General features: G+C 44.5%; 1 protein-coding gene across 3 annotated transcripts in view; it reads right to left on the bottom strand.

Moving 5' to 3' along the window:
- The window catches only part of LZTS2 (leucine zipper tumor suppressor 2), a 67,009-nt gene that overhangs the window by 48,727 nt on the left and 2,743 nt on the right, over positions 1–15,539 (bottom strand). Inside the window, exon 1 of one of the 3 annotated variants that reach the window (XM_063132561.1) lies at positions 15,341–15,479. The exons of 1 other annotated variant lie outside the window; for it this stretch is intronic. In XM_063132561.1, the coding sequence (XP_062988631.1) occupies positions 15,341–15,414 (74 nt within the window). In that variant the 5' untranslated portion in view covers positions 15,415–15,479. Of the gene's footprint in view, positions 1–3,541; positions 3,629–15,340; positions 15,480–15,539 lie in introns of those variants that run through there. One more of the 3 variants, XM_063132562.1, reaches the window with a different exon arrangement.

A 15,539-nucleotide genomic window follows, 5' to 3' on the forward strand; every position in this document is an offset into this window, starting at 1 on the left:
GTCATGTCGCCTCATACTTGCCTTTTTTCTAAGCTGAACAGTCCTGGACATTGTAACCTTTCCTCACAGAGGAGTTGCTCCAGCCCTTCATAATTTTGGTTGCCCTTATCGGCACCTCTCCCAACTCTTTCAATATTCTTTTTTAGCTGCACTGACCAGAGTGTGGTCATACCATAGATAAGGTCAGTATGATATCAGCAGTTTTATTTAAATTTCCTTTTCTAATTATGCCCAACATGAAATTTGTCTTTTTCACTGCAACTGCAGACTGGATCGACATTTTCACTAAACTATCTGCCGAAGTCCCTTACAACACATATGGAGCAGAAGGTTGAATTTATGAAGAACACCCAGACATCACTAATTCTGGCTAAGAGGACCCCACAACACACCCACCACCTATTAGGAGCATTTGAAGAATGGAGAAGCGATGCCAATCCCCATCAGTGAATATGAAAAAAAAAAACCTTCTGGTTAATTAATCAGAAAGGGGAGAAAAGGCACTGTACAAATTAGGTTTGTGAGGGAGCAGGTGTTGTACAATAAACATGTATCACCTTTACAGTGGAAATAGAAGTGTGGTTTTATTTTACTTATTTACTATTCTGCCCAATAGCCGAAACTATCTCTTAAACACATTAAGAGATAACTAATATTTCTTAACAGATCTTGAGAATGTGCCCCCAAAGTATGGACTAGAGAAGGTTAACGGGCTAATAGCTGTGGCTACACAAGGAGGGTGTTCAACCCAGAATAAAAGTACCTTGTGGCTGAAATCATACGCTGGGAGGAAGCCCCACTGAAAACAGTGAGAATTACTTCTGAGCAAGCATGCTCAGGGTTCTGTGACTGCTCTGCCCGGTTTCCCAGGACCCTGTAAATTTGGAAACTACAGCTGTCCCCATTGCATAAGGATGGAAGTGGAAAATATGGTCAATTCCTGGTTTCCCATAAAGAGTCAAGGATTATGGTCACAGATTTACTAGATTTGGAATGAATCTTCACAGTCACCTATTCAGGAGTCCTACTTTATGGAGGACAGTCTTCTATTTTGGAGACCTGGCAGAGGACAGACCTCTGTTCGAAGGTGACCTCTGTTTGATGGGCTTGTCCAGTCCAAACCTGGTTTAAAGTCAGAAAACCTATGGAGTGAAACCAGGGGCCTTGAAGTTGCCCATCGACAGTCAGCACCTGGACTGAGCAGGCACATGGGTCACCAAGTCAATCTTCCCTACTATGTATTATTTCTAAATCTGCACCTATACATATAAGCGTCCCTATGCAATTATGCAAATTGGTGTCCTTTTTGTCTTCTTTTTTGGTGATGCGTTAAGTAGCCAGCCTTCTCCCCAGGCTGGGGTCTGGCACTTGAAACAATTTCTTGGGCCCAGGCAAGCCTTGCCAATCATTCCTGAGGTCTGAATGCTTTCGTAACATCTAACCCTGAACTTAAAATCTTGCAATGTGAACCTGTTGCTTCTTGTGCCTACCACCTAGAAAACCAGAGAAGCATAGCATGCTGACTCCTTTCTTGCAGCCATTATAATATTCCAAAATGGTAAGTAAGCCATCCTATTCTGCACACCTCTTTAATGTTACCCAAGTTTCAAAGAGCGTGGGTAACATCTGTGTGTAAACTGGATCTCCCCTCCCTTTCCCCCCCCCCCACATAGTGGAGCTTCTTGAGCTATATTGAAAGTCGCTCTGAGGGTTCCCTTGAGACATTCAGGAGGGCCTCAGAAACCCCTCTGCACATGTGGAGCACCCCATGCAGCTCTTTCTGTCTGTGCACACGTGGAGCTCTATACAGCCATGTAGCCCTTCCTGTCTTGGCCCTTTTCTAATGTTGAACCTCAATCTCTAACACTGAGGTTCAACAGCAGGGGTGTTGAACCTCTTTCAACCTGAGGGCCAAATTCAATTTCAGAGAATCATCATCTTATTTTTTACCCGCCTCTCCCTCAGGATCAAGGCAGGGAACAACATCAAATACAAAAATACTATAAAATACATAAAATTGATTAAAAACATATAAAACTAATACACTATTAAAATAACAGCCAGACACCTTAAAATTCGACTGGGTAGGCCTGCCATCAGAGATCAGTCTTTATAGCTTTTTTTAAATTCAGGAAAACAGTTAAGTTGATGAATCTCTCCCAGCAGGCCATTCCACAGTCTGGGAGCAGCAGAAGACAAGGTCCTCTGGGTAACAGCTGTCAGCCTAGATTTTGCTGACTGAAGTAAATTCTTCTCAGAGTACCTGAGTGTGCAGGGAGAATTGTACAGGAGAAGGCGATCCCGCAGGTAATCTGGACGCAAACCATGTAGGGCTTTAAAGGTAATAACCAACATTTTATACTGGGCTGGATTCCAGTGGTAGGTGGGGCCAAAAGCAGAAGAGGCAGGGCTAAAATACCCAAAATACCAGCATACTTTTATCTTAAAGCTGTTACTGCCAGAAACTAAGCCCTCGGAAAGGCATTTCAAACTTTTAGAACAGGGGAGAAAGACTGCACAAAAACTGAGAAACCACCAAATGGTCAGTGGGTGGGGCCAAGTAAAAGGGGCGGGGCCATCTGGGGAACTCCAGAAAGCTGGATTGCGACCCTAGGTGGGCCAGATGTTCAACAACTCTGCTTTACAGAACACAAGTGGTCGGGTCCCTGCCCAGAGGAGCTTACAATATAAAATTCAATGCAAGGGAGACAATAGAGGAAGGGAAAGGTAAGTAGGGGGTAACTAGCAATTTGAAGTGGTACAGTCCACACACAGGTTTATCATCTCAGGGAGGACTAGGCCAGAGTATTGTGGAAGCTATGAGGTGGAGGCTGTTGATTTCAGCAGAAGTTCTGCCATATGTGAAGAGATTTGATTGCCTTGGAGATAGCAAACATGGGAGGAACCCGACAAGACAGGGAGAGTTCATCCTAAGGTAAGTTTGCAAGTGTTGCCTGCCTTCCCGCTTGGCTCAAGATCAAGTGTAAAGAGATAGCAGAAACTAACCAGAGGCAATCAATAGCTCCCACCCACAACTGGGTGAGGCTGTGATGCAGAGCCCATCAAATTGGATCTAACATTAGAATTTCTGGCTTGTGGGTTGAGGAGATGCATGTGAAGCGGTTATGAAATTTTATGTCAGTAATTAAACAGTTGCTGGTACGCAGTTAAATAACTGTGCGACAATTTCAACATATACACAGACTCATTAAGGGGAAAGTGTATTCTGGTCATTGGCAGGAAAAACAAGGCTAGTAACATCTCTCTACACTAGGTTTTCCCCTCAGTTTGAGAATTGAAACCCCTTCAAAGCCAAGTTTCTTCTTGCTGCACATGGGCCCTCTTCATGCTCAGAAACTGATCTATTTGTTCTCTGCCAAACTGCCCCAAAGTACAATGTCTCCTTTTCCAAATGACAAGCCCAAAGAGCACCACTTCCCACAACGACACACGCCTACAGTCACTTTGCTGATTTCAAAGAAACAAAGTGCTGGAAGGGACTTAAAGGTCACTTCATCCAAATTCCCTCCATTCCACTCACTACTAGCAGGTCTCACACCATTCAATTTACTCCAGGGTTTGCCCACATAAGTGGAAGCAACATTTTCCTAGAGAGATTTTTCCAGATCCAGGCACACCTGCCTTAAAAAAGAAAAGAACAGAAAAGAAGTAGCTCAAGAACAAATAACATACAAACGGGTTGGCTTCATGGTATCTTAAAGAGAGAGAGGGTGGGGGGAGTGCTTATGATCCGGTAATAAAAACAGCAAACTTCACAAGAAGAAAACCGGTTGCTAAAATAAATAATGTAAATTCGGTTGCATGAATTGGGTAGTTTGTGGGTGGGGGTGGGAGCTGCAAAAGGCTCAAAGTTTGTAATTACTTTCTCACCAACTGGCAAAGGAGAGTTTAGATTAATTGAAAAGGGAGGTAGAGGTGTCAAGTCATAAGTGGGAGGAAGGCAGATAGGAGCATTTCTAGAAAGAGACTAGAGCAATTCCAGAGGGGCGTGACCATGTGAGTCTATTCTAAAAAAAAAAACCAAAGTTTTGTGGTACCTTAAAGACTAACACATTCTGGCATAAGCTTTCATGTACTATAGCCCATGATGTATTATGGGCAGTTTCAGGTTTATACACAGTACATATGGGGCTGCAGGTGTATGTGTGTTGGGGGGATTGTAAACAGTGATATCAGAAAGAAATTAAATGCAAAATGTGACCATTTTATCCTGCTTTTCTCCATCAGAAATAGCTCCAAAGTGGCTCACAGACCACATAAAAACATCAAACCATAATAATTATAAATAACATACCCCCCCAAACCGACACCAATCAAAATGTAAGTAGTGAAAAAACAACAACTTTCATTTCCAACAGGAAACTCCACAGGATATAAACAACAATAATAATATACAAAATAATGGCACAGTCAGAATCCACAATTCAGAAATAACTGAAAAATACAATCCAAATGATTTCTGGAGAAGCCAAGTTCTGACTTGATGCCAAAAGGAAAGCAGCGTAGGGGGCTGGATGCATCTTTTTAGGGAGGGCATTCCACTACTAGGGAGGGCATTGGTGCCCTTACTGTAAAGGCCCTGCTTCCAGTAGATGACTGCTACACCTTATTCAGCAGCAGCACTTGGAGCAAGACCATAGATGCAGGGTGGCAGATATGGAAGAAGGCAGTCCTTAAGATACCAGGTCCCAAGTTATTTCGGCCATTCAAACTCAAAACCAGCAACTTGAATTGCCACCAGAAACAGGCAGGCAGCCCATGTAGCTTGAACAAAACCATAGTAATATGTTCCAATTATCCAGCTCTGACTGATAATCTGGTGGCAGCATTTTGCAGCATTATTATTATTTGCATTTATATACCGCCCCATAGCCAAAGCTCTTTGGGCAGTTTACAAAGATTAGAACATTGAACATTTAAAAACTAATATACAAAATTTTAAACCATGAAAAGCATAAAAACAGACTACACATCAGCTATCCAGGGGAATTGCCGTGTGCTTTTCTAGGGCATCCCCATATAGAGTGGTATTGTAGCAGTCTAACCTGTCAAAAAAGATGGGGAACAATGAGCAAACCATGTTTGCTGTTGTTGCTATTTTTTGTTGTATTTTTGTTGCTTTTACTGTGTTTTTTACTGCTTTTTAAGACCGCCTCGGTTTTTATTATGTGTTTTATTATTGTACACTGCCTTGGGAGGGCTTATGCCCTGAAATAAGGCCAAGAAGTATTTTAAATAAATAAATAAGCAAGCAGAAGTTCCCACCCAGGCCAGACAACTTTTGGCAGGAGCCCTAGTACAGTTAGAATTGGGGGGGGGGGTGTAGCACGACAGTGTGCATCTCTTGTAAATTTGAATGAACATGCGTTCCTGTAAAACCACCCACAACTTTTATCAATAGCACACTTTACTACTGAAAAGCCGCTTGAGAGAAAATTATAGGAAACTGCAAAGGCAAGGATTTCATTTTGCATCTCCTGTGATTGAGAGACTGACTGGTACCTCAGGACTCAGTCCTGGGCCCAGTGCTCTTCAACATTTGTATTAATGACTTGGATGGCTGAGGAGGTGCAGGGAATGCTTATCAAATCTGCAGGTGACACAAAATTGAGTGGGATAGCTAATACCCTGGAAGACAGAAACAAACTTCAAAGTGATCTTGATAGGCTGGAGCGCTGGGCTGAAAGCAGCAGAATGAAATTTAATAGGGATAAATGCCAAGTTCTACACCTAGGAAAAAGAAACCAAATGCCCAGTTACAACATGGGGGATACTTGGCTCAGCAATGCTACAAACGAGAAGGATCTTGGAATTGTTGTAGATCACAAGCTGAATATGAGCCAACAGTGTGATGTGGCTGCCAAAAAAAAGCAAATGCTATTTTGGGCTGCATTAATAGTAGTATAGCTTCCGAATTGTGCAAGGTACTGGTTCCCCTCTATTTGGTACTGATTAGGCCTCATCTTGAATATTGTGTCCAGTTCTGGGCACCACACTTCAATAAGGATGCAGACAAGCTGGAGGGGGTTCAGAGGAGGGCAACAAGGATGATCAAGGGTCTGGAAACAAAGCCCTATGAGAAGAGACTGAAAGAACTGGGCACGTTTAGCCTGGAGAAGAGAAGATTGAGGGGAGACATAATAGCACTCATCAAATCCTTGAAAGGTTGTCACACAGAGGAGGGCCAGGATCTCTTCTCGATCCTCCCAGAGTGCAGGACACAGAGAAATCGGCTCAAGTTACAGGAAGCAAGATTCTAGCTGGACATCAGGAAAAACATCCTGACTGTTAGAGCAGTACGACAATGGAACCAATGACCTAGGGAGGTCGTGGGCTCTCCCACACTAGAGGCATTCGAGAGGCAGCTGGACGGCCATCTGTCAGGGATGCTTTAAGGTGGATTCCTGCATTGAGCAGGGAGTTGGACTCAATGGCCTTATAGGCCCCTTCCAACTCTACTATTCTATGATTCTATGAAATGTAAGAATGGGGAAGCAGGAGGGGATAGCTGCCTGGGTTTGTTGCCCTTGCACTGATCAGCCTTCTTCTTCAATGGGAGCAGGACACGTCCTGCGAATAGAGAAACAACACTTTGGCTCAACAGAAACTGCCCACCAGCATTACAAAGGAGAGCAACAACCCGAGGTAAACCGGGTGCTGGTGTGGCCAGCGTACCACTCACTGGCAAAATGTAAACTCAATCCTCGTCTGTTTCTGTTCTCCACGGAAAACTGCTCGCCACTAAGCTTTCTCGTTCTCCTAGTTCTTCTGGAGCCAACCAACCACAGCAGAGGACTGTGAAGAGGTCCACCGCGAGTACTCAAAGGGATAGAGGAGGCAGCCAAAAGAGTGTTGCTCTTCTCAGGGCCAACCAGGGGGTGTGGTGCCCACCCAGTAGATTCCCCCAGCGCTCAAGAAAACATCCTACGGAAGCACATCCTGCCAAGCCTAGCCTCTGCTTAGGTGGAGGAGCTTCTCAGCTTTCACCAGATCCAGTTCTCTGCACTCGGGAGCAGACTTTTCGTCAGATACCCCAGAGGAGGAGATTTAGAGGCAGAGCGCAGAAGGAGGCCACAGACAGAGTACGCAAACCTGAAACATGGTCAAACCCATACTTGATCAGAAAGCGGGAAAGCAGTTGAGCTTGTTCTTGCCCAGCAGACAAGGGAGCTGGGCCATGTCTGGCTCTGTCTGGAGCTTTGCACAGACCACGTTTGGGCTTGCACTAAAATCGCTGCCAGACTTGGAGGAAAACAAACTTCACTTAAAGGGGAAAGGAGCAGCGTTTTCCAAGAGTCGCGCAAACAAATGAAGGGCGCAGAATGGCCTTCCCTACCCTGGCACCTTCCAGAAGGTTTAGACCACAATGCCTATCATTTCAATCCATTGGTCCTGCTGACTGGGGCTGATGGGAGTTGTAGTCCAAAACATCTGGAGGGCATCAGATTGGGGAAGGCTGGTTTAGAAGTCCATCGCAGGGCTCCTTTTGGCTACAGACCCCAGAGAATGCTGACAGATCAGAGCGGGCATGCTATTTCCTGGTCACACAGAAGGCAACAAAAAACAACTGGACAACAGGTGAGGAGATAATAAGCCTGGCCTTCACAAAGAGAGCACAGGGCAAACAACCACAACCACATCTTTAGTTGTGACTGTTTTATGTTGCATTCACGTCCTGCTTGAGGGTTTTCTGTCGACAGCTGGTCCACCACTGTGTGAACAGAATGCTGGACTAGATGGACCTTTGGTCTTATCCAGCATGGCTTTTCTTATGCTCTATCCTAGATCTTACTATAGAAACAGAGGGTGCTTTCACACTGAGGGTTCCTAGCACTAACAATCAAAAGCCACTGTGCATCTATTTCACCTTTTCTTCCTTAAGAGATGTTCTTTTCTCATAGGAAAAAGAAGGAAAAAGCGGTGGGAAAAATACAGGAGGGCTACAAATTGAAGATGGTGATACTGGACACACATACATACACACACAAAAAACTCCATGAATGAAACAGTGTGATGCCATGTTTCTCACCTGCCCAAGGGCCTCTACTTCCCTTGCTCGGCTTCGTCCATTTTCTTCTGCTGCCCCTTACGCCTGGAACGCTCTTCCAGAACATTTGAGAACTACAAGTTCAATCGCAGCTTTTAAAGCTCAACTAAAAACTTTTCTTTTTCCTAAAGCTTTTAAAACTTGATGTTGTGCAGACTTTATACTGTTAGTTTTACCCTACCCTGTGCCTGCTTACCCTACCCTGTGCCTGTTTGCATTCTCTTCCCCTCCTTATTGTTTTACTATGATTTTATTAGATTGTAAGCCTATGCGACAGAGTCTTGCTATTTACTGTTTTACTCTGTACAGCACCATGTACATTGATGGTGCTATATAAATAAATAAATAAATAAATAAATAAATAATAATAATAATAATAATAATAATAATAATAATAATAATAATAATTGCACAATAAAAGCCCATCTGGAAGCACAGAGGGCCTCTTCATAGGAGATCAACTGTCAGGGCACCATTTTGGAAAAAATATAATGATACTTCATTATATATTAGACATTACATGTGTTTTGCCATGGGACAGGATAGATCTATGTTCAAAGTAAGCCTGTCCTACAAGGCCAGGTCCTGCAGTCCTGGAGCTTATGGATACAATTAAGATCTAGATTGACCACACCACACCAGTCCCATTGCTTGCAACAGCCTCATCAAAGTTTCTCGGGACTGCCCCCATCCCCATGTTCTTTCACTGCCCACACTGTACATTTGCTTCCAGCGGATGAGACCTTTGGCAGAGGTAGGCAAGCTGGTGCCCTTCAGATATTTGGGACTGCAGTTCCCATAATCCCCAGCTAAGATGTCCAGTGACCAAGGATTTGGAGAGTTATAATTGAAAAGAACTGGAGGGCTCCCGCTCGCTTTCCACTGGTGTAGTGCAAAGTGTTCGCCAATGATATCATTTGCGGGAAGTAAATGTACTGTGTAGGCAGTGAAAGAACATGGGGGTTGGCGCAGTTTAGACAAACGCTGATGAGTCTGTTGCAAGCAACGGGACGTGTCGTTTACCCCCAGCCTTGCATGATTCAGAAATTAGCTCTTACTACTGGACCTGTGCCTGCTGCCCCCACCCCCGATTCTTCCCCTTTCTACTGCTGTTTCTTCCAGCCATCCAAGACATATCACGTGCTTGAACTTAACTAACCCATCCCCAGTCTCAGCCCTATTCCGTTGCCCATGATGCTTAATGCCCCTGTTGCAGACATCAGATGGAATGCAGATCTACAACCAACGGTGCGGGTCAAGTGAGATCCCGACACCCTCTCGGTGCGTTTGTCAACAAAACTCAACACAGCATCAGTGCCATTCAGGGTGAGGCGGAGGGGTGTCTGGCTGTGGCTTTCAACCCATGCAATTTGCAAATGTAGCAGAGAAAATTGCTAACCTCAAGTGTGGGAGGCTGCTCCAAGGTCACGGGGGACTGACCAAGCTGCAAAGATTAGGCGCCAACTCAAAATCCCTCCTTTCCTAGCCGAGACAAAAAACAACAACCCAAGGACTTAGGAGGAACAGTGCCAAGCATGCTAGACCAGGCTGGGGGGTGGGACAGGATGAACTTCTGATGAGCACCACTGTCCATCGCTCCCAGAATCCCCTGGGGCAGAGAAAGTGCTGAAAGAACACATAAAAAGCCCCAGTGCTCCACAAAAGAGAGCCCACAAATTTATGTTTCCCATTGAGCAAGGTTTGAGATTTCAGGGGGAAGAGGCCCTCACACGCTGGGCCCCCATATCCCCTTCCCATACATATGGGAATAATTAGTTCCAGCAGACAACATTCCCCAGTCACAGTAACCCAAGAGGGAGGCTCCAGAGACACAGCTGATATGTTGCTGAGTGTGGCAGGACACAGCGACTAACCATCGGACCACTTTCATGGAAGGAAATTCCATAGGAAGCAACAGAAACTGATTAGCCCAGATCCATTTAACAAGAAGCAGAGCAGGGCCTGTCCCCGGGGCCAGGAAAATGAGTTTCTGCCTTAGCTTACCATATGGATCGCTCTTCCGCTCTTTGGCAAGTAAATCAGCTCACGCCAAGTCTGTGGGGGCAGAGCACACCAAACAGGATGTGTGCCGGGGCAATTGACCAGCCTATTTCGACTCTTTCCAATAATTCCTCCCCAACAATCAACCCGTATTGTCAGTTCACTTATGTTCTTTTGTACTGAGCTATCTGTGCTGTCTGTCTTCATCAAGAGGTGGAGCCACGTCTGATTGCAATCTAGTTGAATTTGGGAGGAAACCACAATTAACCTGATATACTTGTTGGTCTGTTTGCAAAGACTCCATTGCCATGCAAGGACCACCCACACAAAGAGGCCACTGGCAACAGAAGGGGGTGTGGTACATCCAGCAAACCCATGCTGGATGCGACATGGATTTGCTCTGGATTTGGCCGAATTCCAAACCAGAATGATTTCACATCACTTTCGCCCATCATTTCCAACCCTTCCCCAAAATGTGGACGTTGAGCCATTTAGACTTACTTCCTAAAAAATCCCTTGCAGTTACTGCCTTGCACAGCACACAGAAAGCTTCCTTATACTGAATTAGACCACTGGTCCATCAAGCTCAATATTGTCTACACCAGCATTAAGCCATATTTTGGTCCCCGTGGGCACATCTGGCAATTGGAGAAACTGTCCTGGGCACCACCACAAAATGGCTGCCATGGGACTTTTGTGGCTTTTAACTTTTTTAAACCGCCCAGAGAGCTTTGGCTGTGGGGCAGTATATAAATGTAATAAACAAATAAATATAAACACCATGGATAAGTAACCTGCCTAAAAGACTGTGTATAAGGCAAAAGTAAGCTCTGCATCCCAACACACAAAACAACTCTTTTGGATACAAAATTAAAATTGGGAGCAGTAGGGCACCTCAGTGGGCACCAGGGAAGGTGCCCATGGGCACCACATTGCCTACCCTGGTCTACAGTGACTGGAAGGGGCTCCCCAGGATTTAGGATGGGGGTCCTTCCCAGCCCTACCTGAAGATGCCAGGGATTGAACCTGGGATCTTTTGCACGCAAAGCATTTGCTCTACCACTGAGCTATGCCCCCCTCTGCTTAATTCACTCCCTCTCTAAATGTGCATCCAGACCCAGCTTCTTTTGCATTGCCTGTTACTGAAAAATTGTGCAAGGAGCTATTGCACACCACATTTTAAGATGGGGCTGTCCTCAGCATTCTGCTTCATGGTCATTTTGTGTGAATGCACCTCATTAACAAGGTACAAACTTTTCCACTATTGCCATTTCAGGTTACACGAATTTGCCTAGATATTTAAGCAAATTTATTTTAGTAACTTGGCTTAGCAGAGGCTAAACCTGGCTACTTCAACATTCCAGGGTCCAGTTTAATTCACAACTCCATCACAAGGTCTCCCCTACTCTGTTTTTTGTTTTCGTTCCTCTAGCACACTGCATCAAATTTACCAGGGTATGTACATCAGTGCAGGAGGGAGGGCCTTTTCTGCTGTGACACCCCAGTTGCAGAATGTGCTTCCTAGAGAGGCTTGCTTAGCACAAACATTGCGCTTTTTCCGGTGAAGACTTTTTTTTTTCTTATCATCCCAGTCATTTTAGTCTTTCAGCTCTGTTATTTTAAATCTGCTAACTGTATTTTAAATCTCTGCAGTGCTGCTAGGTTTTATTTTGGTTTGTACTTTTATATTGTAGTTTTAAGCCTTTACATTTTATATTGTATTTTGTGGCTTTAATTGTTGTGACCCACCCAGAGGAAGCATGTATGAAACCCAAAGATTAATACCAAAACTGAAATCTGCAATCCTAAGCAATCTCACTAGGGTGTGCGACTCATGTCTGGTGTATTGGGACAAAAAATTAACATGGTGTAATTTGGCCGGGGGGGGGGGGGGGGCTTTATTGTTTACTAAATACAAGTAAAATAAACTTCTTAAATTAGATCACTCCCCAGGGCATCAGAAATATTCTGATGCAAATTACCCTACGCAAATTATCCTAATTTTTCCATAGGAATCGTTTCTGAAATCCCACATCACTATCTATGGCCAGGACCAAACTTGTGGTTGATTTTCATCCAATCATTTTCCCATTGGGAGTGAGGATGCCAAACAAGGGGGAATGACAGCTGGAATTGGCTCTGCCCACGTGACTGCAATATTGACACATGTACCACAGTCACATGAGACAGCACAAGAGAGAAGCAATTCCCACAATGCTTTGTAAAAGGAAAGCGTGAGTGTGTGAAAGGAGCCTCAGTCAGATGTTCTCTGATAGATGTTCTCTGAAGAACTGAACGACTCCTACCATAAACATGGCCACTTCCTAAGATGCCAGCATCTTTTTGCCCACCTCCCATCTGAGAAGGCATCAGACGTGACCTTGCTGAGTTGGAGACATCTGAGGTGAATACAGCAGAAGTCATGCACACTCTGATAAATTATAATACTATTACCACTCAGGGCAATAACAAACTGCCAAGGCAGCCCCAAGGCTGTCCATATCTACAAATGTTCTGAATACAAATTAACATTCATTTCCCTGCATTTATCATCACTGCCTTGAAACGAGAACGGCAAGCCAAAGACTGGAAGGTCATCTCGTCTGATGGGCGCTTTTGTGTCAGCTGCTCTGTGGCCTCCACACATACAAAAAGACCCTTTTGTAACTTGCTACATAATTAACTCCCCCTCTGGAAAGTCCAAGCAGCTAGCCCACTTCTTTCCTCCTCTTTGCTTTCAAGATACCAGTGTCACACACACAAAAATGTCAAGTTAAATGGGCTGACCAAACCATCCATTTCATCAGCTAGAGGAGAACAGAAATTAAAGGGACAGGCCTTAGGAGTGATTTGGGGTAGCAAGCAGGTGCTGGAGGAATGGATATGTTACAAGGGTATGTTACAAGGATATGTTACATATTTCATACCACGTGACAGCATATAGAAAATATGGATTAACAGATTTTATTTTGTGAGCTACCAAATCTTTTCACCCTATATACAAAATCAAGGTGAAGTGACTTCCAGGTTACCAAAACACAGAGAGCAGTTTTCAAGGAGAGTGTCTATGAGCGATATCCTGAATTGTTGTGTTAATGTATAGGATTTTTATTTTATTTTTACAAATTCTTCACAAATTATCATAAACACAAAGGTTTGTAGCCAACGGTGTCATTCCGCTAGGACAAATGATGCTCTGCTAATGGAAATCAAGTTCCAAACAATGTGCACAGAGACAATCTAACTAGTTCCACTTTGCGCTATCACTTACAGGTCTTAGGTTTACAAAGTGGTCCACTAGTTCTTGCACAACTGGAAAAGGTAACAAAGCTCCACTAGCACAGCAATGTCTTCCAGTAACGGTATGTTGGGTATAGGCCATATTATCCCCCATGTCTCCGATCTCAATCATTAGTCCCTCAAAAATGCAAGTATAAGGAGTATAAAGAAGAAAGAAAGAGAAAAGCAAAGAGAAAGCAGAGCGGGGGGGAGAGAGAAAGGGAAGCTATCCATCCACAATATGATTCCTTGGCAATTTGTGCACTACCACCAACCAATTTGCTGTGCTCTGGTCTAATCATAAAGTGCTCCTTATCTACCAGAATGAACAACTTACACTTTATACCAAAGTCACTTGCATTGTGTGTGAACAGAAAGCTATCTTAAGTGAATCAAACAAAGACCAGCACCATCAAGACAGCTCAGCACAACTTACAACCTACAGATCCTGTGTTTTGAAGTACAATGGCAGCAACCCTGTAAACCTCAGAGATATCTGGGAGAGTTCCCTGCCCATGTAATTTACCTATCTCGGAACAGCAGAAAATGTGTGATGCTTAGAACTGAAGTGGAAAAATCAGTGCTGTTTTTAGGCATGTGTATCACATGGTAAGTCTAGATCGCAACCGGGCCATGACCAAGTCCGGGGGACAGGCTCATTGCCTGTTCTGGATGGGGTTGCACTGCCTCTGAAAGAACAGGTTCGTAGTTTGGAGGTACTCTTAGACCCATTTCTGTCGTTGGAGGCTCAAGTAGCTGCCACGGCTCGGAGTGCCTTTTACCATCTTCGGTTGGTTCGCCAACTACGGCCTCTCCTGGACAGGGATAGCTTGACCACGGTGGTACAGGCACTGGTAATCTCAAGATTGGATTACTGCAACGCGCTCTATGTGGGGCTGCCCTTGAAGCTGCTTCGGAAGCTGGAGCTAGTCCAGAATGCTACAGCTCAGCTGTTGTCTGGAGCTGCCCCTTTCCAGCATGTAACTCCTCTGCTGAGGGAACTGCACTGGCTGCCTATTCGCTACCGGGCCAGGTTTAAGGTTCTTGTACTTGTGTACAAAGCCCTAAACAACTTGGGACCAGGATACCTGAGAGAGCGCCTTCTCCCTTACCAACCTGCCCGGTCACTGAGGTCATCCGAGGGCCTGCTCCTGGTGGTTCCACATAGATCCATCCTCTGATTCGAATCCACCAGGGGAAGAGCCTTCAGCATGGTGGCGCCCCTCCTGTGGAATTCCCTGCCTCTGGAGGTCAGGCAGGCTCTGACCTTGTACTCTTTTCGGCGCCTCCTGAAAACATCTTTATTCTTTCCTTAATATGCAGCCTTGGATCTCTGTTTTTGCTTCTTTTAAATTTTGATTTAACTGTTTTATTCTGATTTTATTTTCATTTTACCTTGTACACCGCTCTGAAATTTTTCAATGGGGAGCGGTATATAAATATTCTAAATAAATAAATAAATAATAAGCAATCAGACACTCAGTCTTGCTCCGAATTCCTTATTGAGACAAAGGGTAAGGAGCATTGCAGGATATATACTGAGGATGATGTAAGAGCAAAATACAGACCCTCCCTTTGTTAAAATCAGACAAGAAAGGCCCTTAAACCTACACACACACACACAACTCAGAGCCACCAAAATAGTTCTCACTTCTCTGCATTTCTATTCCTGTTTGGCAATTCATTGTTACAGGTCTCCCACTTTACAATTTGCTTGCTCCACGGTGGACTTTCCCACCCAAAAAGCCAGCTCTCATATTCAAGTGAAAAACATAAGCAATTACTTCAACAGTGACTGGTTAGAGTTTGTTTTCTCTCTTGAAATTTTATCATGTTAAAATCGGGCCAGGGAGGGATATTTCCCTCCCCTGCTAGGGCAACATGATGTTTCAAACTGTGCCAGTGAAAATGGAGCTACAACACCACACCACACCACTCTGCTCTGCAACTCATACTGTATGCTTTGGCAAGCTGAAAAGCGGAGAGACGTACCAAACAAATACAACCCAGTCAGCAACAACCGGACTTCCAACCCAAAGGGCAAACCACTGGAGAAGTTTGTCCATGCAGAAAAATGGCAGATGAGGCTGGCTCGCACATCCGGCGAGAGTAAAGCCGCTTGTGATTTCAAGTTGACTCCTGCTGCCTGCCCTCCTCAGTATTCTTGCAACTCCCCTCCCAAAACACAAAC

The sequence above is a fragment of the Elgaria multicarinata genome, chromosome 8, assembly GCF_023053635.1.
Source record: "Elgaria multicarinata webbii isolate HBS135686 ecotype San Diego chromosome 8, rElgMul1.1.pri, whole genome shotgun sequence".
NCBI lineage: Eukaryota > Metazoa > Chordata > Lepidosauria > Squamata > Anguidae > Elgaria > Elgaria multicarinata.